The 27,424-nt window shown below is 40.5% G+C and overlaps 1 protein-coding gene and 1 non-coding gene across 3 annotated transcripts in view; one reads left to right on the top strand and one right to left on the bottom strand.

The window, feature by feature from the left end:
• Nucleotides 1-26,565, bottom strand: part of CLCN5 (chloride voltage-gated channel 5) — a 162,671-nt gene extending 136,106 nt beyond the window's left edge. The window contains exons 1-3 of one of the 2 annotated variants that reach the window (XM_025372928.1): nt 26,388-26,565; nt 25,699-25,774; nt 23,845-23,989 (exon numbers count right to left, since the gene is read on the bottom strand). In XM_025372928.1, the coding sequence (XP_025228713.1) occupies nt 23,845-23,860 (16 nt within the window). In that variant the 5' untranslated portion in view covers nt 23,861-23,989; nt 25,699-25,774; nt 26,388-26,565. Of the gene's footprint in view, nt 1-23,844; nt 23,990-25,438; nt 25,775-26,387 lie in introns of both variants that reach the window. The other variant, XM_025372929.1, reaches the window with a different exon arrangement.
• LOC112616684 lies at nt 7,945-8,051 on the top strand. Its single transcript, XR_003117721.1, has one exon. It is a non-coding gene; the product is annotated as a U6 spliceosomal RNA (small nuclear RNA).
• Nucleotides 26,566-27,424: the final 859 nt, after the last annotated feature.

The raw sequence follows: 27,424 nt of genomic DNA on the forward strand, positions 1-27,424 counted from the left end.
AATTAGCTGGGCGTGGTGGTGCATGCCTGTAATCCCAGCTACTCGGGAGGCTGAGGCAGGAGAATCACTTGAACCCAGGAGGTGGAGGTTGTGGTGAGCCAAGATCGTGCCATTGCACTCCAGCCTGGGCAAGAGCGAAACTCCGTCTCAAAAAAAAAAAAAAAAAAAAAGTTACACACACACATCTAGAAGTCTATATGCATGGGTGTTAACAATGGTTCTCTCTCTTTTTAAATCTGGGATGTTAAAATTTTTTGTTTCCTATTTATATTTTCTAATTTTTAAAACTGGTTAAATACATATTACAATAACATATTACATTTATTTTTAATTTTTTAAAGAGAAGAACTACATTACCATTTTTTAACTAAGGGACTCAGCTACTGCAACATTCTATAAGAGTATCCATTTGTAGATTCAACATTTTAGAATTCTATAAAAGGAAAAGCCAATTAACTGTGCGGGTGTCCTCTGGAGAGCAGGAAGGAGTCACTGAAGCATATTCTATGTTAATGGGGCAAAACTCTATTAGCATAAAACAAACAACTGAAAAAAAAACCCACCTGGAAGACAAAGTCAACCCATCTGCAAATATACTCTGGAGAGTTCTTCCTACTTAAGGGTATAGGTTCTTTTCTTTCCAGGTTTTATCTTGAAAAAATAGTCTTTTATTTCCCAATTTTTTTGTAATGCCAAATGACCTCCAAACAAAACCAAACCAATCCAGCTACAATCGGTAGCTGGAAGGGAAGGCCAGACTTGAACATAGTGGTATTGGTGGAGTGAGGAGAGTATTTTTTTTCCCACTTTTCCCACTTTAAGGTAGAGATACTTCTGTTAGAGTAACATTCCCAGCCTCTTTCTGCCCCTTTCTTTATTCTTCCCCATGGTAGGAGCTACAATTATTTGCCCAAGAGATTCAACAACAGAAATTCAAGTTATATCTAAATTTCAAGATGGGGCCACTTCCACTACAGTTTAAAAACAATTTATCTGCCTGCCCATTCAACTATGCATAACTAGAAACATATGCACAGGCATGAGCCATGTGTTTCATCACTTGCTGCCTGGCTGATCCAGGATGTCAGAAACCAAAAGACTTAGATAAGCAGTGTATTCTATGATTGGAAGTTTCTATGTATATGCAAGACAGAGGTCTGATGAGAAAGGCATATCAACACAAATGGGCCCTTAAAAAATCTACATGTCAAGGTCTCTGACCTCTCTCCATGTTGTGCTGTACAGAGCTTCCGTTTTGTGAAGAGAAAAGCATGTCAGTTCAGTGACCTGTCACCCAGTTCTGCATGTTCCTTTGAGCATACAGGGGACCTCTACTCAAATCCTATCCATCTTTCTCCAACCAGCTCAAATGTCACCTCCTTCCTAAACCTTCCACCCTCATGCTAGCTGCAAATAACCTCTTGTTCTCTTAAGATTCTAAGCCCTTTGTTTCTACCACTCTATTATATATGATTTTATGAACAGTCGCGTGTATACTGATGGCAAAGTCTAAGTCACTGATTTTTATATGAGCCACAGTATCAACACAATGCCTTACACAGTTATTCAATAGATGTTTATGGGACTAAAACCCTACAATGTACCTAAGTTTAACAGCTTCCTTGTTCCTTACCCCTTAATAATGCAAACATTAGAGAATAGGCCTAATGTCACCTTAGAGACTTAATGGCTACAACAGCAAACTTTAATCCAATGTATCCAATTTTTTGGCTTCTTTAGCTTTTAGTCTCATGTACCTGATATAAGGATGAGATATCACCCACCTCCAGGAGCTAGATGAAACTCTCTAGAGCAGTGCTGTCTAACAGAAATATGAAAATGTGAGCCACATATGTAATCTGAAATTTTCTGGATGCCACCTTAAGAAAAGCACAAAGAAACGGGTGAAATTAACTTTAACACTCTAATTTATTTGACCCAATATATCCAAAATATTACTTCAATGGACATAGAGAGTAAAAGGGTGGTTACCAGAGAATGGGAAGGGTAGTGGGAGACTATGGGGAAGGTAGGGATGGTTAATGTGTACCAAAAATAGCTAGAATGAATAAGGCCTACTATTGGATAGCACAACAGGGTGACTATAGTCAATAATAATTTAACTATACATTTTTAAAGAACTAAAAGAGTATAATTGGATTGTTTGTAACACAAATAATGCTTGAAGGGATAGATACCCCATTCTCCATGATGTGATTACTATGTATTACATGCCTGTATCAAAACATTTCATGTACCCCATAAATATATACAGTTACTATGTACCCACAAAAACTAAGAATTTTTAAAAAAGCAAAATATCATTTTAACATGTAATCAATACAGAACATTGTTGAGATATTTTACATTTTTTTATCACGCTGTCTTTGAAATCTAGTGTGTATTTTATACTTATAGTATATCTCAATTCATACCAGGAACTACTTATTAGCTGTGAAAGCTAGTTACTTAATTTCTCTTTGCCTCAGTTCCTCAACTTTAAAAGAGGAGTAATAATGGTATTTACCTTATAGAAGTATATTGAGGTTTAATAATATAATATGTGGAAGGGCTTAGTACCTGATAAATTGTAAGGATTCAATAAATATTAACTACCATAATCCTCTACCATATCATCTACTTATGAAAAAACTTGAGCTAAAAAACCAAGTATATTTCCCAATTTCATAAAGCAAAGCAAATGCTGGTTCTACTCCCTGTCTTTTACATAGTTGTCTATTAAACCATGCAGGGCAGCTGGGAGCAATGGAAAATCATATTTTTTACCCATTTAAAATTCCAAAGTGCTAGCCAGATGGAGTTTGGGAGTCAGTCCAAAGAGTAACATTCTTCAAAATGGTAGCTTAGAGAAATGCCATCCAGCTGTGTTACACTAATGGTCCTTTCACCCTACCACTTCCTTTAAGCTCTGTCCCCATTTGCTGTAATATTTCATCCATGTTACTAAGTCAAAAAGTAACATAACTTCTTGTGTTTTACTCAGCATTATTTTGGGTTATTTTGTTGCTTTTTTAAGATGACTGGTAATATTGAATATTCTTGTATAAATGTGCAAAACGTCCAGCACCTAAGATGATTCAATCTTCGACATACTTGATTGTGCTCTTCAGGAAACTCAAAGCAGAAAAGATGTTATACAGAAGCAATAGCCAAATCAAAGGAATAATGGCCTGGGAATCAAGGAATCTGATTTCTGGCCTTGGGTCTATGAATAAATCACTACATTACCTTAGCCAACCCATTTACACTCCTGAGCTATATCTCAGTTTAAGATACATTTGCATACAGTATTTAGGACTAAGTATTAACATGCAATAACTCAACATAAAATTTTATCAAGTCTCAGCATTTTTGTCTGTTGCTCTTTAAACGTTCTGGCGGTAAGTTCCCCTTGAAAAAAAATCAGCATTGACAAAGTCTGGGGATAAGTTACTTTAATAGTCAAATAACCAAAACACCTAGAAAAGAAAATAAATGGGTCCATCTATCTGATATATATGCTGTTACTAAAAGCCAAACAATTGTCATAACCTCTAGCTTTCAACTAGGTAGCAAGGTTAAGAATTACAGGACATCGCCTGGGCGCGGTGGCTCAAGCCTGTAATCCCAGCACTTTGGGAGGCCGAGATGGGCGGATCACGAGGTCAGGAGATCGAGACCATCCTGGCTAACACGGTGAAACCCCGTCTCTACTAAAAAATACAAAAAACTAGCCGGGCGAAGTGGCGGGCGCCTGTAGTCCCAGCTACTTGGGAGGCTGAGGCAGGAGAATGGTGTGTACCCGGGAGGCGGAGCTTGCAGTGAGATGAGATCCGGCCACTGCACTCCAGCCTGGGCGACAGAGCATGACTCCGTCTCAAAAAAAAAAAAAAAAAAAAAAAAGAATTACAGGACATCAGCATTAATACAAAGGGGCATCAATGGTCACCTCCATGGGTCTCTTGCCCTACTCAAAATTCCCTTCATGAAGATTCCTCAACTTCAGCATTACTGACATCTTGGGTCAGATAATTCTTCGTGGTAGGGAGTTGGCCTGTGCATTGTAGGATGTTTATCAGCTTACCTGGTTTGTTCCCACTAGATGCCAGTAACGCCTCCCCACAATTGTGACAAAAATGTCTCCAGACATTGCTAAATTTCCCCAGGGGGTAAAATTGCCCCCAGTTGAGAACCACTACTATAGATCCTGTCCATGATTACCCTAAATTTCTTTGGAATTAAGCTTTTACAGAGACTGGCAATTTTCAGTGTGTAACTGCTTATGCAATACAGCCTCATTAATACAACATGCAATGATACACTCTCATTGGCAATCTTTCCAATTAATTTGCATTTAATACACATACAGTAGAACATACTTTTGCAAAATGACCCATTACACTGCAGAGATTATCCATGTATCTTTTTCAGAGCCAAAATAATGTTTTCATATGAACAGTGATTTGGGTAGCTAATATTTTAGATTAAGATATTTATATTTTACAACCCATGATATATTTATTTAATGTTAGCACCCTGGCTTTAATTTACTGTCCAAAGTTTTCAATATACTACCCATCTACCACCCCATTCTCCTCCTCAAGCCCCCATACTTACTGTTACCCACTGAACTGCTCATGTGTTCTGGTTTCCAATGATTAAGCCCTATGCTCAGCCACCCACCTTTTCACCTAAAGTACTAACAGAGGGTTATTCTGTTTCCTTGGGTCTATGCATATAAGCAAATCGGGAAGGAGTACTAATGAGCCGCAAAATAACAGAATCAACCAAACATGTAAGGAATGTCTACTGTTTAATGCTATGGAGACACAAAAAGAAATAAATACAAGACATGAAAGAACCACAGAATTTAAAAAAAACAAAAAAACAAAAAAACAAAAAACACCATATCAACCACATGCCCAAAGTCATTCAGCTAGCTGATTTTATATGCTGATAGTGGAGCATCCAAATAAAAGTATCCTGATTGCAGCTATTGATGAAAACTAGAGTTTAGAGCTACCTTTATAGATTTGGGACTCAACACCTGGAGAAAGAACACCAATCAGATAATGGTGGTTATGTCTAAGGATGAAGTTGAAGGGGCATTTTCACTTTTTACTCTAGATGCATCTATATTATTTTTTAATAGGAACATGTAATTGTGTGTTACTTCTATAATTTAAAAAAAAAAAGGTAAAGCCAGGAGTGTAGATGAAATCTCTGAGGCAGTGAGTATAAAGAGAGAAAAGGCAAAGAACTTGACACCCCTGAATATGGACATAATTAGGAGGCAGGAGGAAACAAAAGTAATGGAGAAGCAGTGACAGAGGCAGGCAGAAAGGGAACTAGAGGAGTACAACTCTGTGGCCCAGGGAGGGAAGTTTCAAAAAGGAACTGAACAGTCAACACAACCCAAAACGGGAAAAGGTAGAGAAATAAGATGGCAGGACAAAATTTAGGTCAGAAAGAGGCCTCTTAAAAATCATAACCTCCTCCCTACATCACGTCCCTCAATCTCTGAGGAAATTGAGGCCCAGAAACATTAAGTGGCTGACTAGATAGGTATTGGTAGCCAGAAGATACAGCAAAGGGAGACCAGAACATGTTTATAGACGATAGTGAATGGGTCCAGTGGAAAGGAAGAGCAGAAGAAACCAGAAGAAAAGAGGTATAATTAAGTAAATAGTATCTATAATAAACAGACAGAGAAGGGACTGAAGCAGAAGTAGACAAAATAATACAACTTTTCCTCTGAGACTGGATAACTTGTTTCCTTTTTGTTTGGGTTGTTATATAAGGAGGTAAGAGAAGTCCCTCAAACTGAGTACCTGGATTTCCCCCAGAATTCTACCTTTGGCACCTTTTCCCTCTCAAAGTATACTCAAATCCTAGGCTTCATATATCATCTATACATGAAGAGTCCCCAAATCTCTACTAGAGACCAGACCCTCTCTATACCCCAGGCCACGGGGTATATGTAGATATCTGATAGGCACCCAAATTCAAATCATCTCAACTTTGCTCCCACTCCAGCACTCTGTCTCAGTGGAAGGCCTCACACAATGAATGACTTCAGGCAAATTACTGAACATCATCTCTCATTTTATCTTTGTAAGTAGATGAAAAAAATTTGGTGGATGACAGTAAAGTTAGAGTCACAGCCATTAGAAGAGCCTTACCCAGTGAGTGTTTGTTGATGGATAACAGTAAGTTAAAAAGTCTTGGCTGGGCGCAGTGGCTCATGCCTCTAATCCCAGCACTTTGGGAGGCTGAGGCAGGCAGATCACCTGAGGTCGGGAGTTCAAAACCAGCCTGACCAACATGGAGAAACCCCATCTCTACTAAAAATACAAAATTAGCCAGGCGTGGTGGCACATGCCTGTAATCCCAGCTACTCGGGAGACTGAGGCAGGAGAATCGCCTGAACCCAGGAGGTGGAGGTTGTGGTGAGCCGAGATCATGCCACTGTACTCTAGCCTGGGCAACAACAGGGAAACTCCATCTCAGAAAATAAAAAGAAAAAAAAGATAAAGAAAGTATTCAATTAGCCTGATTCAGAGATATGCCAAATACAGCAGACAGACCATAAGGTGACCCCCAATGATGTCCACCTCCTGATATTCATGTCCTTGTTTAATCCCCTTTCCCTGAGTATGGGTGGGACATGTGAGTAGGTTCTAACCAATAGAATATGGCAAGGGTAATCGGAAGTCACTCCCATGACTAGATATATATGTGTATATTATTGATTCCTTCTTGCCATTGTGAGAGACAAACTGAGACTTTATCCCTTGCAAGCCTTGAAAAACAAGGTGCTGTTATATGAACTGCCTATGGAAAGACCATGTGACAGGGAATTACAGGCAGCCCCTAGGATCTGAGGGCCTCAATCCCACAACCACAAAGAACTAAATTCTGCCAACAATCACATGAGCTTGGAAGAGAACCCTGAGCCTGAGATGAGACCACCGGTTCTGCCAACACCTTGATTGCAGCCTGTGAGACCCTGAGCAGAGGACCAAGTTGAGCCATGACCATCTCCTGACCCATGGAAACTGCAAGATAATACATGTTTGTTGTTCTGAGCAATTAAGTTTGTGGTAATCCATTATGCAGCAACAGAAAACAAATACAGCAAATGATGTTTTATTAACTCCTTGAATAAAGGTATTTATGAAATATATGTGATAATAAAGCTAAAACTAACAAGAACAATAAATAAAAATTTAATTACATTAATATTTAAGTAAAGGCATAGAAAGGTTCTTGTTTAAAAAATTAGGACGGGCGTGGTGGCTCATGCCTTTACTCCTAGCACTTTGGGAGGCCGGAGTGGGTGGATTGCCTGAGCTCAGGAGTTCAAGACCAGTCTGGGCAACACAGTGAAACCCCGTCTCTACTAAAATACAAAAAATTAGCTGGGTGTGGCAGCATGTGCACGTAGTCCCAGCTACTCAGGAGGCTGAGGCAGGAGAATTGCCTGAACCCAGGGAGCGGAGGCTGCAGTAAGTGGAGATCGTGCCACCGCACTCCAGCCTGGGAGACAGAGCAAGATTCTGTCTCCAAACAAAAAAAATCGAAAGGGTAGCCAGGCACGGTAGCTCAAGCCTGTAATCCCAGTACTTTGGGAGGCCAACGCAGGTGGATCATGAGGTCAGGAGATCGAGACCATCCTGGCCAACATGGTAAAACCCTGTCTCTATTAAAAATACAAAAGAAAAAATTAGCTGGGCGTGGTGGCTCACGCCTATAAATGCAGCTACTCGGGAGGCTGAGGCAGGAGAATCGCTGAGGCAGGAGAATCGCTTAAACCAGGGAGTCAGAGGTTGCAGTGAACTTAGATCACGCCACTGGACTCCAGCCTGGCAACAGAGTGAGACTCCATCTTAAAAAATAAAATAAAAATTAAAAAATTAAAAAATTAAAAAAAAAATTGAAAGGGCGCTTATTTCAGCAGCACATATACTAAAATTAGAATGATACAGAGAAGATTAGCGTGGTCCCTGCACAGGGATGACATACACATTTTTGAAAAAATTAGAAGAGAAAGGGACAGACAGATAGAAACTTGGAGGGAAAAGCGGGTTCTGGGATCATTATGAGTTCAGAGTAAGAAATAATTATCCAAAATCCAATACTATTTGAGACCATATTAACAGGGTATAATGTACAAAACAAAAAGTCTTATTGTGCCACATGAACTGGTTGAATCAGATCAATAAATACTTCCTGGGTGACTCTACCTAAGGAATTAGGAGGAATGGAGGGATGTATAAACTATGTTCCCATCCCTAAAGTATCTTCCACTCTATTGGGGAGCTAAGATAAACATATAAGAAAGTTAAACCATAATAAAGAAGTTAAATAACAGCTGAAGACAATGGCAGAAAAGATGTTATAAAGCTGGCATTACAATTTATCTGGCAACTAGTTAAAGGTAATAACAGAAGCAGGAGTTCAGAAGGGGGTGATAACATATCACATGATAAATATTATTACTGTTTTGCAATATGATATAAAAGTGGTTGTATTTAACACTAGGATGCCATTTCACATTATTGAGCATGAGCACTCAAATTTTGAAAATGTGGAGATAAAGAAGCATTCAATCTGTGCTAGTTCATGGGGCTTTTGTAGTGGGAGACAACATTATGTTTTAAAGATGAGTAAATCTGGGCAAGAAAGGGTTAAATAATTTGCTCATGATTACAAGTCAGTAAGTCAACTATACTGAGAAGCAGATTTTCTCTTAGTTTAGTACACTAGTGAAAACACACATTATCTTTCTAAGTTACCTTAGTGGCTACTTTTGATTAACAAAATGTTTTCATTAAAATAATTTGAAATCCTACATTACCTTTTACTCTTCTTCTCCCTTCAAAGTTGCCCAGTAGTCTAACTTTGTCATTTATTCCTTTGTGCTTTGTGATATCTCTTACATTTATCACTTCCTTTAAATTCTAAAGTTAACATCTTATATACAGGTCCTTAGAATGTTCTACATGAATCTTATTCAGCAATCTCTTAACTCATCACACCAATTCCAGTCCTTCCTTTCCATCTGTCCTGCATAGTTCTGACTATGACAGTTCTCTGCTCAAAGCCCTTCAATTGCACCCCACTGTATATGGAAGGAAGTATGAATCTTTTAGTTTTGAAGCCAGGATTGGATTCAAATCCTAGCTCCACCAATTCCTAGCTATGTGATCTGTGGCCTCATTTTCTAATGTGTTAAGTGGGAATAATAACAACTGCCTCATAGGTCCTGGTTTTCCTGAGCCCCTGTTTATTCCTATTCCATCTGATTAGTACTCCACTCTCAAAAGTGTCCTCGTTTTGACAATTAAATCATTTGGTCAATAAAGCGTTGTTACAAAGAGTTAATGAGACAATGTATATAAATATAACAGGTCTGGCATGACACTTTCAAGTTCCCTCAAATGTACCTGGTACTTTGCTGGCTGAAATCATATCTCTGACATCTCCAGCTACAGAAGAACCTACCCATACTGCATGGTCTTCCTCACATGCCACCTCCTCACCTTTGTCTAACTTCTGTGGTAATCCATGACTCTCTAACCATGTCTCTAACATAAGCTTGGGTTATGGTTATTAGTGCACATGTTTTAACTTCCTCAGAGACTAGCTTTTGGAAGGACAGTATCTGCTTCTGAATCTTCTTAGTCCCACACATAATACCTAATAGTGTCTTCCACACAGAAGATACAAAATCACTTATTTAAATTTAGAAAGAAAACAGAATTTTGGCTACAGAATTGTACTTCACTTACCCACAGGCTTTATTCAAGCCTCTGCTTTCTTATTCCCTTGAAATCATTTCACTTGCTCATTAGGGCCACAGCAATAGTACTCTAATAGGAAATTTCCTTCTTTCACAGCTGGCCATTACCTTGATTGATTGGGGGTGGCAGTGAAGAAGGGATTCTGGGAGCTATGGTCCTAGAAATACAGAATAACTAAAAGCACAGGTTCTAGAGGCAGACTGCCTCAGACTCAGGCTCTACCAGTTACAATTTCAGAATACGACCCAACCACTTTATGCCTCAGTTCCTATCTGCTACACCGTTACTGGAAAGATTAAATGAGATAATCCATGTAAAGCACTTTTAAAAGCACATGGTAGGCTGGGCATGGTGGCTCGCGCCTGCAATCCCAGCACTTTGGGAGGCCAAGGTGGGCGATCACTTGAGGCCAGTTTGAGACCAGCCTGGCCAACATGGTGAAACTCTGTCTCTACTAAAAATACAAAAACTAGCCAGGCATGGTGGTGCATGCCTGTAGTCCCAGCTACTTGGGAAGCTGACGCATGAGAATTACTTGAACCCAGGAGGCAGAAGTTGCAGTGAGCCCAGATCATGCCACTGCATTCCAGCCTAGGTGACAGAACAAGACTCTGTCTCAAAAAAAAAAAAAAAGCACATGGTAAGTACTCATAAATGGTAGCTATTATTATTGGTTCTTTTCTCTTTCTTGACCTCAGTCAACTCAGAATACTTTATTGTGGAGTAAGAAATGTAAGCAACATCCTCCATGCAGGGCAGTCAAGTATAGGCTTTGAGCACATACAAAGTCCAGCCCACTCAGAGCTCAGCATCTTCCCTGTCTTTCTAGGATGTCTGGTTTCTTCTCCCAATTCCTCCCTCCTTCATGCCCAGTCCAAGCTGGGGCCAGTTCTAACAGCTTCTGTGATCACCAACAAAGATAAGAATCTTTATGTCTCGTTCTCTAGGCATAACCTCCAGGTCCAGGTTCAACTGCAAACCAAATTCCAGGCAGCTCCTCATATTCTGGTTCCCACAACCAGAAAAAATATCGCAAAAGTTGCATTCTTTATGATTCCAGTCTTTCTACCCCTGATTCCAGTCTTTCTACAGCCTGAAATTACATAGCCTTTTCTTTTCTCACAATTGTTCCCATTACTCCAGTCTCTACCACCTGCCCGATTATATATCTTTCTCAATCAACGTCCTAGAGTAAAACCTGTCTTGTGTTCTACCACCTATCTCCTGGCTAAAACCCCAAATGTTAGAGAAGGAGGGTCACTTAACACAGGATAGTGACTCTTGTCTCTGAACATCCACAACTGGGTAAAGGAACTCTTCATTATGCCAAACCAAGAGGACACTCTGACAGACAACCCTTTGACTTCTTGTGTCTCAGACAAAAGCCCTTTTTGGGGGGAGACTGAGCTAGAAGGGGCCTTAAGAATTTGAAGATTTAACTTAATCCAAACATTATAAGGTAAATATCAGGTAATTTATATCTTCTCTACTTCAAGCATAAGATTATACTTGCATTTTTCCTCAGGTCCTTAAGTAAAAAGCTCAAGAAACTGTAGCTTAGCATTCACTTGCAACATTTAAACAAATTGAACAAGAAAAACAGCTATCATTCTACACATTGAAACATTTAATGTTTAAATTGTAGTCTGGAATACAATTACTATGCTGTTTAGGTATTAATATATCCAGAGATCAAAACTAATGGCATGATTACAACTGTTTCATCAAAAAACTAATAAAGTAATTTTTACCCAATTTAATCTTACTTGTTTTCTTAGCATTATGCTTTAACAAAGCAACATCTCTCCTAAGTCCTCTGGCCACAGAGGTAGCTTTTAGAGGCCCTTGGTTTTATCAGAGTCAGCCTCCTTTGCTTCAGACCTGATCTCTCACCTCAACCACTAATATTCCTTTTATTTCTTAGTATAAATTGTTGAGGAAAGAATCTAGTGAGGTACAGTTTTTATTTACATTTTAGTATTTAAAGGTTTTACAGGTTGTTGTAAACAAGTCAAGCAGTACAGAAAGGTGTCAAGTGAAAACTAAAATCCCTAGCCTTGCCACCTCTAATCTCCAAGGTAACTGACAACTATTTCTTGTGCATCATCCTAGAAATTTTCTAAGCATATGCAAGAACACATATACACGAATTCTTATATAATACCTCCCTTCTTTGTGTTGAACAAGTGGGATCCTATAATATATACCATTCTGCACCCCTTTTTTCACTTAAAAATTTATCTTGGACACTATTCTCTGTCACTATATGTATACCTACTTTACTGTTTCATTTTCTTATTTGAGACAGGGTCTCACTTTATCACCCTGGCTGGAGTGCAGCGGCACATTCCCTGCAGCCTCAAACTCCTGATCCCAAGTGATCTTTCCACCTGAGCCTCCTAAATTGCTGGGATTACAGGCGTGAACCACCACATCCAAGCTACTTTACTCTTTTAAATGAAATGAACAGCATACCGTAGTATGTAAATACCATAATTAGCATAACCGGTCTCTCATGCTGTACATTAATAAGACTGTTGATAGTAAAAAAGATGGCAACAAGAAGGCAACCAACATCCTTGTAACAACTAACCTTTGTGCAGTTCGAGAATAGATTCATTGGGACAAAAGGTGTACAAGTTACATTTTGAGAAAGTCTTTCAAAGTGCCCTCTAATGGATTCTATCAACCTATATCCTACCAACAGTACACAGAGCTGGGCTTTTCAGTCAATCCTCTGAAATTCCTGCAGTTTAAATAGGGAACAGATATTTAACACAAAAATAGCAAAACACTGATCATTTTGTTACGTCTTTTAACAGTCTAGAAAACCAAGTGCCATAATTGGTAGCAACCACATCCTGATATGATTAGCCTTGCCCTTATCCAAATGCAAATTCAGAGGGTGCTATTCCTCAGTATTAATCCAGCTCCTAAATAATGAATTATATAGGTTGAGAGATTTAGAAGTAGATTTAGCACAGAAGAGAAAGCTATACTGCTCCTGGCACCACTACCCATAATTATCTCTAACACCAGGAGTGTCACATAATGGTTAGATATAAGGTAGTTTCCACTCACCCATAATTAGTTAAAGGCATTGATAAAAGAGACACATTGAATATGTAAGAACACAGTACATCAGCATATTCATGGCATGGGATGAACTAATTGAAAGATTTTGCTAGTTTAACAGAATATGGAGTTGGGGGGATGTGGTTCCTAGCGACAGTGAATATCTGTAAGCATCACTACATAGAATCTAGTGAATTATTTTGCAAAGCATCTTAGCATACCTTATCTCATTTCATCTCCATGGCAATCCTGATAGGAACACAAGGCAGTTATTACTCATTAAACAAAGATTCAATGAGCACTATATGCTCATTGAATATACTATATGCTGGGCACTCTCTGCCAGGTATTCGGTATAAGATGAATGAGACACTCCTCACTCATTCACTGATCACTCTGCCATATCATATCTATCTCCAAGGCCTTCATGTTACCAAGTTAGGGTACTTGGTAACATGGCCTACAAAACCCTGTATGACCTGTCCCCTGCCCATCTTTCCAATTTTATCACATGTCCCTTTATGCCTCATTCACTATGGTCCAGCTGCAATGGACCATGCTGGGAAAGGACCCAGGGATTCTTCTCACCTCAGGGATTTCCACCTTGTCTCCTCTGCCTGGGATGCTGTTCCCCCAACTTTTTGCCTGGATAACTCCTCCTCATCTTTCAGGTCTCAGATGAACTTGTCACTTCCTCCCATTCCCTTCTTCTCTCTATAAATTCAGTCCCTACTATTCTTTTTCATAGGACTTGACTTTTCTAGCACTCACAACACTTTATAAGAAAATAGCTGTGTATTTATTTGCACTCCAACTCCCCCATGAGATTGCAAGGCTTAAGAGGGCAGGGATCATGACTTTTGTGTTCACTGCTATAACCCCAGCATCTACCCAACACAATGCCTGCCTGGCACAAAGCAGACGTGAGAACAAAAATATTGAACAAGTGCAGTCAATGCCCTCAAGGACCATACAATAGAGCCAGAGGCTAATTTTACCAGAGGATGGGGGAGGCTTCAGGAAAGCTCATGGCTGAAAGGTAAGCAGGTGCTTGCTAGGAATGCTACCTACTGAAATGATCTAGGCCAGCAGGGTCGGACTGCAGCTAAGGGGGAGCAAGAAATGTATGGTGTCTCTTAGAATTTGGGCTTTGACATCTGGGTCCACAGTGGTATAATTATTCAATACAGAGAAATGTAAGATAAGGAAACTCTATTATTATTACGTATTACTGGGGTACAGGACCCAAGGAAAAGAACAGCTTGACAGAGTTGAGAATTTGGATGGCAAGAACTCTCTTGCCTACCTGTCTCTCACCATTCTCAAAGCTAAATAGGAAAGATCATTATTTCAACCTGGGAATATTCAGTGCTGAGTCACAGGTGGCCACAGGTAAGGCCAGACCAAAGGGAGGGCAGTGGAAGGACCAGAAGATTTAGCATAGACAGAGCCAGGGTTTTCTTCTGCATCTGAACACATTTTTGGCCAGAAGATGTCAACAATGTAACTTACTGTGTTTATCTTTTGGAGGGAGGGACACAGAAGAAAAGAAAGAGAAAACTTCAGTGTCTAATATCTCACATGCCTAGTAATATCGATTTCATTTCCACTGGATGGTCCCTGTCCTGCATTTATTTCTAATTGCTTTATGTTTTAATTTCTGTGTTGTTCTATGTTCCTCCTGGATGTAGTCAGGGCAGAAATCCTAAATAAATATAATAAAATGCCACCTAATGCCAGAATGGTATTGGGTTGAAAATCATCAAAATATGACATTATTAAGGGAGATACTTCATACTATTAACTCCTCAACAGCTTCTCTGACCTGACCATGGGTCTATAAATACTGGGTAGTTAACAGAAGGTAGGAAGGAGAAGAAGAAGAAGAATCTGGCATTTGTAGCCACCAATAGTGAAACTTTCTAGTCCCGCCTCCCCCAACCCTTGACACACAGAACAGCATTACGTGAAACAGGAAGCTGAATCATAATTCTGGTTAAATAATAAGAACTTACAGTTTATTTCATAAGCTAACATAGTGAAAAGGGGGAAAAAAAAACATCCTGGAAGCCTCAATGAAAAACCTATTTTTGAGGGGAGAAAAAAAAAAAAACTACACTTTTCATGGTAGCAATAAAGCATAGTAGGAAAAGACTAAGATTCAACAGAAAACTGTAAGATATCCAAGCCTGGGGAAGGCAGTGCAATGCAGTAGGACCAAATAGGTAGACAGACTGACAGAGAAAGAGCGGGCTGGGCAGCATTGATTATCAGGAGCCCCAGGGTCTAATCCTGGCTTTGGGTACGATGTGACAGCTATGTGGCCTAAAATAAGTCTCACTGGGCCTCAGTTTCTTCCTTTGCAAGATTATACATCTGAAACAGATCACCTCTGAAGACTCCTTCCAGTTTAAAAACATCTCTTTCATAATATACCTAATTTTACTTTTCATGCCAAAACTTACAATCCAATCAGAACAGCTATAATGGACCAGGCATTTGGATGACTGACTCTCATCTAGAAGCATGTGCAGTAAATATTATCATAACCTTTCACATATTATAATAGTAAAGGCCAGCATTTGCAAGTGCTTTGCTGCATCTGTATTCACTCACTATATCCTCCCAATAATCCTGAGTAGGTATTAGTATTAACCCCATTTTACAGATGAAGAGGGTAAGACACAGAGATTAAATAACCTGCCCAAAGTAACATGGCTAGTAGTGACAGTCAGGATACAAATCCAGCGAGTCTGTCTCCAGACATGACACTTGACCCCGGATGTGACAATTGAGGCTTTTGGAGTTTAAATAACTTTGGCTACCAAATGGCAGACCTGAGTTCAGATTCAGGTTATCGCACTCCAAGACCTGTGCTCCCTCCACAACTGCGTGCTTGGGAAAGAATAACTGACTCTTAGAGAATAATTTTTTGAAAGGTTGTTTTCGTCTACCCTCTATGCAATGCCTTCCATCAGAATCCATTCCCCACCAATTTCTCTCCCTTGGAGAGTTATGGAAAGGCAAAAGGCGAAGAGAGACAAGGAACTCATTTTTTTTAAAAAATTATTTATTTATTTATTATTTTAATTGACAAAGAACTCGTTTCTTGAGTACCTGCTATAGGTGAGGCACTGTGTCAGATAGAGGAAAAGGGGATGGGGGTGTGGGCTGCCTGCTTCTTTATTCCTGCTCTAACAACCTGACTTTCTTTCAAGAGTTACCTACTTTTGTTTCGGTCAACAGGCAGGACCAGATGGCTTCTCTTAGGTGATAGTGGTCCAATTAGCAAGCCACATGGCCACCCAGATTTCACACTGAAGCTTTCGTCAATTCACTGACTGCTTTGTGAGGCTCCCTCTTGCTCCCCACCCCCCATGTGTTAGCTAAATCACCAGAGTGTTTACAAATACACTGCAATGTGCCAAAAAAAATCTGCACAGTCAAAACATATACTTCCTTTCAATTTGAAGAACAGTTTCTCGTTGCAACTATTTTATTATGATTTTCCTCGGCCTTATTTTCACACTTAGCCTGATGTATATTTTGCCACCTCACCTTATTCTGCAACCTCTACATTAGATGCAGTGTAATTTCCCATCTTTTGCACATCTTCCAAAAGAGTTTTTTGTAGTCAATGGGAGAGACAGTGAAAAATTACAAGAGTACTTGAGGAAGTATTAATAGCAAAAATCCTGTTCTAACCAAACCCTCAGGGGCCTGGTTTCTTCTCTTTTGCTCTTCTGCTGGAAGGCACAAGGGCACACAGAGTGACTGAAGCAGTTGTCCAGGGGGCCACACATGCTGTGCTTCATGCTGCCAGGTACTTGTTGAGAGTCTACTGACTCTTATATCTCATTTTCAAATCACTTGTTTTCTGGTTATAAAAGTTATACACATTCATTGTATAAAATTTGAAAGTAAATAAAAGTATAATAAAAGGAAGATAAAAGTAACTGTATCCTATCACCTGGAGACAGCCAGTGCAACAACTTTGGATCATTTCCTTTCTTTCTGTATTTACCTTCACTTAATAGGTGTATATGCAACATGTAAACACACAGAGATACATAAACCCACACTTGAGTTAAAAAGAGAGAGATGGGTCCAGGCATGATGGCTCACGCCTGTAATCCCTGCACTTTGGGAGGCCAAGACAGGTGGATCGCTTGAGCTTAGGAGTTCGAGACCAGCTGGGAAACAAGGCAAAACCCTGTCTCTACAAACACTACAAAAATTAGCCAAGTATAGTGGTGTGTGCCTGTAGACCCAGCTACTCAGGAGGCTGAGGTGGGAGGATTGCTTGAGCCTGGGAGTTTGAGGTTGCAGTGAGCCAAGATCCTACCACTGCACTCCAGGTTGGGTGACAGAGGGAGTCCCCACAGCATCAGTCTTGTTTTTTATTTTTTTGTTTTGTTTTGTTTCTTTCTTTTTTTTTTGGAGACAGGGTCTCACTCTGTTGCCCAGGCTGGGGTGCAGTGGCGAGATCATAGCTCACTATAGCCTCAATCTCCTGGGGTCCAGTGATCCCATGTCAGCCGTCCGAGTAGCTGGGATGACAGGCGTGCACCACCATGCCTGGCTAGTTAGCAAAACTCTGTCTCAAAAAAAAAAAAAAAAAAGTTTTATTTTAGTAGAGACAGAGTCTATGTTGCCCAGGCTAGTCTTGAACTCCTGAACTCAAGCAATCCTCCTGCCTTGGCCTCCAAAAGTCCTGGGATTACAGGTATAAGCCACCACACTCAGCTAGTCTTTATTTTTAATGGCCAGATATTATACTGTTCAGAACTATCATAATATACTTACATTCCCCTAGTATGAAAACTATGTCTTCAGTTTTTTCACTATAAATACCTTAGTATATAAAGCTGGGTACATATATCTGATATTTCCTTCAGAAATTATACTTTTTAAAATTAACAATCCATGTTATTTACAGAAAAATGGAAAGATACATGTAAGCAAAAATAAACTATAATTTCTTTTTTAAAATACTTTTGTATATATCCTCTCAGACTTTTTTTTATATTATCCATACATGGACACAAACACATAAATTAAAATAGGATCACACTATTAATAATTTTTAAAAAGCAACAATAATAATAGTTACTATGTATTGAGTACTTACCACATGACAGGCACTGTGATTTTCTCATTTAATCCCTTCAACAATCCCCTCAACAACTGCTCGGCTTTCTCAAACTTGTTTGCACATTAGAATCACCTGGGGAACTTCAACAATACTGTTCGCTGTCCCATCCCCAGAGATTCAGATTTAATTGGGCTGAGTGAGGCCTGGGCTTGGGAAGTTTGGAAAGATCACCAGGTGATCTTTGGGCACATTAGATAGGAACTGGTAGGTTAGCTACTATTGTATCCCTATTTTACTGATGGGGAAATCAAGGAACACTAAGACAAGTAATACACCCAATAGTACGCAGCTGATAAAGGTGTAGCTGGGATTTGAATTCAGATTTAAGCCTAGAATCCATACTTTTAATGACAGTTGACCCTTGAACAATACGGGTTTGAACTGCACAGGTTCACTTACACGCAGATGTTTTTCAACCAAATGCACAGATGGAAAATACCGTAATCTCAGAATATGAAACCCACGAATATGGAAGGCCAAATTTTCCTATATGCAGGTTCTGTAAGGCCAACTGCAGGACTTGAGTATGCTAGGATTTTAGTATATTTGGGGTCTTCAAATCCCCCGAGTACATGGAGGGATGACTGTATCGACAGTTGGAATCTGCTTTACCCTGCTCCCCCACTCCCTGACCCCTGGGTTTAACATTATGTCATGAACCTATTTCTATGTTACTAAATAGAACTCTACATTATTATTTTTGGAAATTACCATATTCTGTTGTATAGATGCATCAAAATGCAAGTGTTTTCAATTTTTCCCATTATAGAAAATGCTACAATTAATAACCTTATTGATACATCTTTGTGCACACCCTTAATTACTTCCTTAGGATAAATTCCAAGAAAATGAATTGCTGGGTCAGAAGGTAAACATATTTTTTAAAGCTTTTAATAAATATTGCCAAACTGACATTCCCACCACAAGTGTATGAGAACATCTGCTTCCTTGCGTCTTTGCCAACAGTGAGTTCTGTCATTCCTTTTTAATCTCTGCAAATTATACTGGAGAAAATGGTATGCCATTCTAATTCCCCTTTATTTGACTACTGCTGAGATACATGTTTACTGGCCATTTGCATTTCTTCTTTGATATATTTCCCTTTGCACATTTTCCCTCGACCTTTGTACATTTTTCTAGTAGAATATTTGTTTTTTCTTATTGCCCTGTTAAGTCTTTGTGTTACAGATAATGAATCTTGCTGCAATTGTTTTTGTTTTCTCATTAACTTTATTTATGGTTTGTGCAGAAATTTTAAATTTTCATATAATTGATTATATTAATCTTTTTCATTATTCTACCTTTGATATTATGCACACAAATATCTTCCCTATCCCCAAGATTATATACATAGTCTTATATTTTTTTAGTTCCTTTATCATTGCCCTCTCTCAAAAAAAAGAAAAAACTATTTATTGCCGTAGTTCTAAAACAGGATTGCAATGCTCAGGTCTTAAGACTGAATCACAATTTGGGGGAATGGGGACCTGAGTAGGAATATTTTTTAAAGCACTACACGTAATTCTGATGCCCCCTCCTCTATTAAGAAACATTATATTAACCCTTCTAAATTTATGCTGTCATTTTTTCCAAATTACTTCAGCACACGTGTTAAATAAATCATTTCATTAATTTGAAGTGCTACCTTTATCATGGTTGATAAGTTCCATGATAGTAGAGACCATACCTGTTTCCACTGACCATTGCGTTTCTAGGGCCCAGCAGAGTGCCTGCTGTACAACTAGTGTTCAATAAATGTTAATGGAATAAATAAATAACACCTGAAAACACAAGTCTCCAACTTCAAACTGGCTGGAGGTTATTAATGATAACCCTGAGTTATCAAAAATATTAAATTATGCTCAGTACACTGTTTAAAGTGGCCAGAAAAATATATTAGAGGGCTCCATTAAGTGAAGTCAAAATAACATTGGCCCCATTTAAGAGGTATGGGAATTCAGATAAAATTCTCCACGGAGGAACCAGACAGCAATGAGCCAAGAACCTAAGGAGATTTGGGTTCCTGTAGTCCTTAAGGTTCCTCAACAAGCTCTAGAGACTGACTCAGAAGCTTCCTTGAGCTGAGAACAGACTCACGCATTCCCTCTTCCATGAGCCCACAGAAAGAATACTGGAATAGGGAATTAGGTGACCTGGATCTTTTTTTTTTTTTTTTTTTGAGACAGAGTCTCGCTCTGTCGCCCAGGCTAGAGTGCAGTGGCGTGATCTTGGCTCACTGCCAGCTCTGCCTCCTGGGTTCACGCCATTCTCCTGCCTCAGCCTCTCGAGCAGCTGGGACTACAAGGCGCCCGCCACCACGCCCGGCTAATTTTTTGTATTTTTAGTAGAGACAGGGTTTCACTGTGTTAGCCAGGATGGTCTCGATCTCCTGACCTCGTGATCCACGCCCCCCTCCCCCCGCAAAGTGCTGGGATTACAGGTGTGAGCCACCGCGCCCAGGCGCTAGATGTTTTCTAAGGATCTTTTCAAGTCTAAACTTCTATTTAAAGACCCAAACAGACAACCACAGGACAGGGCTTCCGAGGACAACCTGAAATTACCTCCACAGAACAAGGTCCCTGTCCCACCCCAGGTTATAGGAAAATAATAGTGACAGTAGTAATAACAGCTATTGCTAAATTTTACTGAGCACTTACTATATGCTAAATAATATTCTAAATGTCTTACTAATGGCACACACTTATATGGCATTTACTATGTTCCAGTAAATGTGCTCTGCATATATTAGCTTAATTTGTCATCACACCAAGTCTATCAGGTGTTCTGCTTTTCCCCCTTTTCAAAAATTGATATATAATAGCTGTACATATTTTGGGGGTATATGTGATATTTTGATACATGTATACAATGTGTAATGATCAAATCAGAGTAATTGGGATATCTATCACCTCTAACATTTACCTTTTCTTTGTGTTAGAAACATTCCAATTTTTTTCTTCAGGACATTTTGAAATATATAATAAATTATTGTTAACTGTAGCCTCCCTACTGTACTATTGAACACTAGAACTTTTTCCTTCTCTCTAGCTGTATGTTTATATCCATTAACCCACTTCTCTTCCTTCCCCAACCTCCTTCCCTTCCCAGCCTCTGGAAACCACCATTCGACTTTCCACCTTCATGAGATCCACATTTTTTAGCTCCCACATATGAGTGAGAATATGCAGTATTTATCTTTCCATGCCTGGCTTATTTCACTTAACATAATGACTTCCAGTTCCATCCATGTTGCTGCAAATGACAGGATTTCATTCTTTTTATGGCTGAATAATATTTTGTTGAATATATGTAACACATGTTTTTTATCCATTCATCCAGTGATGGACACTTAGGTTGATTTCCTATCTTGGCTATTGTGAGCAGTGCTGCAATAAACATAGGAGTGCAGCTGTCTCTTCAATACTGATTTCCTTTCTTTTGGCTATATACTCAGCAATGGGATGAGTTATATTGCTATCTCCATTTTGTAAAGGAGAAAACTTGCACACAGAGGGATTAAGTGACTTGCCCAAGGCCTCGTAGCTACCAAGTGACGGAACCAATGGAGTGGAACTCAGACCCACACATATAACTATCATACCACACTGCTTCCAAACTATCATCGTATTTTGCTGGTTACTTCAGAGGTTACCCAAAACAAGGGATAAGCTGCAGTTACCCAAAGAGCTTACTTATACAGAACACTCCCCTCTTCACTAATGCTGGAAAAATGAGGTTTCACTTCAATGTAATTTTAAGCATATCTGATTTCAGGACCTGGGCTTGCAAAATACATTATTTACTATGAAAATATGACATTATGATTAAGAGTTGTTAAACATTAAAATGTTTTTATTATAAAATAAATCATTAACTAGTAATGACATTTCCATTAACTACAGAGAAAAAAAATACAAGCTCTTTATGCACCATTAGGGACAAAACTTTAGATCCCCATCTGTGCCAACCTCAGTTCTGTACTTTTAAAACTGTCTTTGAAACATCAACCTGACAGCCCACAGGTGTCTCAACCCAAACAGGTCATCCAAATTCAGTGTACCATCCCCATGCCCATCAGCTGCCTCTCATGCTCCCCATGCCAGAGAATGGCACCAGTGGCCCCCAGGCACCCAAGCTGGTAGTTAATCCAGGCCCATTTCTTGCCACATCCACTCACAGAATATTCTAGAATCCCATTCTCTCTAACCTTTCTGCCCCTGCTTCTGTTCAGACCCTTACCATCTCTCCCCTAAACTATTCCAGAAACCTCCTGACTGACTCCTAGTTTTCACCATTTCCAGCTCAGCACTGCTGCCAAAGTAATCTTTCTAAAACAAAATCTGATTATGTTACTTCCCTGTTTAGAATCTTTGTCTTCAGGATAAAGTGTAAAATCCTTCCTAGAACATACAAGGCTCTTTATTATCTGGCCTCCAACTACCTTCCCTGCTTCGTCTGAGGTCGTGCCCCTACACATCTCACATGAGGCGAACAGAGCAACTTGGAACTTCCCAAACAGTGCTGCTCTGTCTGCCCAGAATGCAATTCTCTCATTTGCCCATCTGGCAAACTCCTACTCATTTTTTTAGACCAGCTCAAAACTCAGACTTCATCAAGCTTTTCTCGGGGCTTCCCTTGCTTTTTGTACCTCTCTATTCTAACTTATTCAACGTGGCGAAATTATTTGTTTATGTGTCTGTCTTTAGATGACAAGGAATCTTCTAGCATCCTGCAACTTATTCATCTCTGTATTTCGTTTGTTGAATGAAAGAATGTCTCAGGATTTAAGCAAGAATATCCAAACTGCTCTTGATAAATGCCCATTGTGTGAGTCAAAGCAAGCATACAGGCCAAATCCCGTTTCCATAAATGTCTTCAAATTGATAATCTTTATACATGGAAACTACTTGTTACATTTATGTGCCTACATAAAGTCACAACCAACACAATGAAACATTTTTAAAAGATACATCAGACCACCAACTAACCAACCTGCTGAATATTTCTAGATATTCAAGCTATTTCATTCTACTCCATTTAAGTGGTCTTTAACTTTTTATGGGTCACAGGCCAATTTTGGTAGTGTTTGTCATCATTTCTTAAACCCACACTCACTTTTGATAACCATAAAAATCCCACATAACCCTGGAGATTCCTAAACCCTCCAAAGGGCACAAGCCTCAACCCCACTAAAAATAAAACATAATTTTGTATGTGGTAGGAATTCACAAGTTCATGAGAGATGTAATACATCAGCTAAGATACTACTGAGCTTTGCTCTCAGGTAGTTCATATTATTAAAATAGGCATTTTCCTTCTCAATGTTTATATTGTATCAAATATAAACACTGTAACATTAAATATGCTCTTTCAAACTGCATACATCACAAACTTTTTATTGGGAAGATGAAGCTGGAGAGGCACTGACATCTGTCTCCCCAACCTTATAGTGGGGAATCTTATGATAGAAATTTGCCAGAAACAAATGAAAAACACAAATGGGAAAAAATATCCTGTCTCCTGGCATATAACCCCCCAACGATCACTTGTTTAAATGAAGGGAGTTCTTTTAAATGTTGCTGGCATGCCATTCTCCTACTTCTCCTCCAACCCCACTTTTAAATAATTTAAACTTATAGCTAGCAGCAGCTTCTTTTTAAACTAATGTGTTTTGTCCTTGCAAAGACAAAGGGTTAAATTAAAGAACAGCTGGCTGCCTGCCATTGGCTGGGTGGGGAATGGCTGGGTGAGGGTAGAGAATAGAGTGGGAGGAAAAACCAGTTAGAAGAATAAGTGCTAATTTCTTACCCTGCCACATGGCCATCTTGATCCTATCTTCACCCACTCTGGGGTCGCAGGCTGAGTTTCCCAGAGCCACTCAGTTTTATAGGGAGACTTGATAAGAAAGGCAGCTCTGTGGCTCTGTTTTCTGCAAGGTGCTAAAGCCCCAAACCTGAAAATGTAAACAGAAAAATGAATACCTAAAAGAAACTATACACTTCAAATGCTTGAAAATTATCTCCTGCCCCTCTCCGAACCTCTCTTTCAAAGATATGCAGGCATGGGTAGTGTCAAGTTTCCCTCTAAGCAGCAAGGTATCTCTGAAGAGAGAGAACACCAGAGATCTGGAGCGAGTTAATGCTGCCACTCAGTGCTATACAATGCTGCATGAATCACTGGAGCCTCAGTAAATAAGTTCTGAGTCTCAGTTGGTGAGATGCTGCATGAAATCACCGTTAAGCACCTTTCCTACCTTGAAGTTTCATGCTTTGGAGACTGAAGAGCAACATTAATATCCAGTGCCCTAACCAACCCCCAAAATACCCAAAATACCCAACTTTACATTTAAAAATCAGTAGAAGGAGAGGAAAGTTTATGAATACTTAAAGTTTGGAAACAGATCTTGTATGGGGGGAAAAAAAAGAAGCGGAATAAAAAGTGAAGAGTGATGATACCCTTTGAGTAGTAGTTCTTTCTCTTTGTGTCATTATACTTTCCCACCCTTTGCAAATTTCCTATAGTGAGCATATATTGCTTTTATAATCGGGGGAAAATGAACCAAAGAAGAAGAAAAATGTAAAAATGGAATACTAGTTCAAAGAAAACCAAATTAATTCAGCTAATTCCGGTTGTTAAAACTTCAAATCCAGTCAAAGGACAATACTATTTACAAAGATATTAAAGGAGTTAGGGGCCGCGTGTGGTGTAATCCCAGCACTTTGGGAGGCCGAAGCAGGCAGATCACCTGAGGTCAGGAGTTCGAGACCAGCCTGGCCAACATGGTGAAACCCCGTCTCTACTAAAAATATAAAAATTAGCTGGGCATGGCGGTGCACTATAATTACAGGTGGCGCCTGTAATCCCAGCTACTCGGGAGGCTGAGGCAGGAGAATCGCTTGAACCCAGGAGGGAGGCGGAGGTTGCAGTGAGCCGAGATTGTGCCACTGCACTCCAGCCTGGGTGACAGAACGATATCTGTCTCAAAAAAAAAAAAAAAATAGGAGCTAGGAATGGGAGAAAAAATGAGAGGTCTGACGACTTAGTTTGACTTAGAGGCTTAACACTCTGCTTGTCCATTTAAACAAGATCTCAGTTAATAAATTGGTCTTCCCTACTTAGCATACAAGCCAATCTGTTTTTTCTAAAAGTCTTCACCTTTTTGACCTGGTGAACATTAAAGTAGATTGCTATTTCCATATCTTTTATACAACCAACGCCTCCGCCTCCTAAGTGAAAGCGCTAAAGCACAAACACTGAAGGCTAATACTAACGTGAGAATCGTGTTGGCCTTCTTTAATGACAAAAGGGTTAATGTGTACACCAGTCCCAAAACACCAACAGAGAAAAGACAGTGCTTTGGACAAGGAGAAGTTCGCGAAGTCCAAGAAAACTAGGAACTCACAAACTCCTAGGGTGAATTCACCAGGAAAAAGCGCTCCGATGACTTATCTGAGACCTGAGACAGTCTGTTTTGATTTGCCTTTTTTTCTTCTCCTGTTTCGCGTGCAGTTAAGAAGTAATGATCGTCGTCCCGTGGGACTAGGCGAAATTCAACATCTCTGAAATTAAACCCGAGCAGTTGCTAATAAATGTATGAAGTTTAAGTAAAGTGGATTCGCGCTGGTTTTTTATGCTCCAAACTTCTAGATTTCCCGCACTTACTCGGGGCAGCTTCCACTGACGTTATCGCACGGGCACAGGTACAACTTCGCTGGGAACTCCGGGCAACTGATTTGCTCTGAAATGTTAATCAAAGGAAACGTGCGTCAATGTAAAGGTAAAGCTTTTCCCGTATGGGTCAAGGGGCCCAAGAGCAAGGCTCGAAAGTCTGGAGAGAACCAGCTACGCTCGTTAAGTGGCAAAAGGAAAACAGCGCAGCGACTACTTTTCCGAGAGTTTCTCCACTTCGCTAAGACCCATACAAAACCAGCGGCAAGTCCAGAGCCGGAGGGAGAAGAGCGGGGCCTCGGCTGAGCTTTGCCAGCCTAAGTTACCCTACCCCAGTCCGGGAAAGGGGACGCAGGCGGCTAAACACTCCGATTCAAAAGCGGGGCGGGCTTGGCGCCGCTCCGCAAGGAAACTTCACTCGGGCAGCCCAGGGACCTTACTCGGAGAATAGGGCTGGGCTCCCGGGAAGACGCCGCTCCGCACTGGCTGGAACTAGCCTGTCTAGCTCTTCCAAGCGCCGGGCTGCCGCCGCCGGGCGCGAGAAAGCCCCATCTCCGGGGGTCCAAGCCAGCAGGGTTGCGCTTCCCCTGTGTCGCTGCGCTTAGTGGGTGCTCCGGCGGTGGGCCGGGGGCCAGCGGCCCACCAAGGACCTGTTGGGGAAGGGACAGCCCGTTTGCCTTTACCTATCGCCGAGGTCAGGAGCGGCGGAGTCCGTGTCCGCCGCCGGTGGGCAGCGCGCTCGGTCGGCTCTGGCGTCCAGGACACCAAGTTGAGTGAGCGCCCCACGTAGCCGGCAGAGCTTCATTCACACAGCCCAGCCAGGGAGGAGGGGGAGCGAAGCGGGCGCGCGGCTCATGTGACAGGGCGCCTCGCGAGTATCGGCTCAGCCCAGCCAGCGTCTGCGCGTGCGCGCCACGGCGGGCTCACACCCGGCACCTCTGCCCAGCGGAGGTGAGGGGAGGCCCACCGGGGAGGAGCTGACAGGAGGAGTTTCAACCTGCGCAGCCGCAGTACGTCGCCCCCGCTCGCTGCCATATTTAATGAGTACTGGGCGGGCGGGTCCTATCCCAGTGCTGGGCGTGTCAGTTGCCTTTGAAAACGCAATGCCCCATTGTGTTTCACTATTTCCAGTTTTCAGCGCCTTTTTTTGTTGGGGAGAAGGGTTGTCCTTAGAATAAAACTGTCTATCCTGCGCTTTCGGCCCACAGAGTAATTAGTAGTAGAAATCTAATACTAATAACATTAGATCACATAATTTAAGCTTCTTCTTATGTGTCAGGCACGCTCCTAAGCCCTTTACTTTTTTCGTCTCATTTGGTGTTCACAATAACCCCGAGGGGTATTTCTCCATTTTTACTCATAAAAATACACAGGTACAGAAAGGTTAAGAAACTTGCCTAAGCTCATATAATAGTAGGAATAGGAACAGTGATGGAATGTAGTGATACTTTTAATAGCCAACTTGATGCTCTCAGCAACGCTGCAAAAACTATACTGCAGTTGTTAGTACTGCATTATCTAAGAGGCTCAGAAAAGAAAAAGTCACAGGACTAGTAGTAAGTGGTAGAACTGGGAATCCAACCTAGGTCTAACTGACTCCAAAGCCCTTACCCTAGGTTTGAAAGAAATAGCACCCCGTTTTGCAGAAGAGAAAACTTAGGCCAAATGGGGTGCACTGACTCACTTAAGATGATCCAGCTAATTAGTTCTTGGCAGACCT

This window comes from Theropithecus gelada, chromosome X, assembly GCF_003255815.1.
Source record: "Theropithecus gelada isolate Dixy chromosome X, Tgel_1.0, whole genome shotgun sequence".
NCBI classification, from domain to species: Eukaryota; Metazoa; Chordata; class Mammalia; order Primates; family Cercopithecidae; genus Theropithecus; species Theropithecus gelada.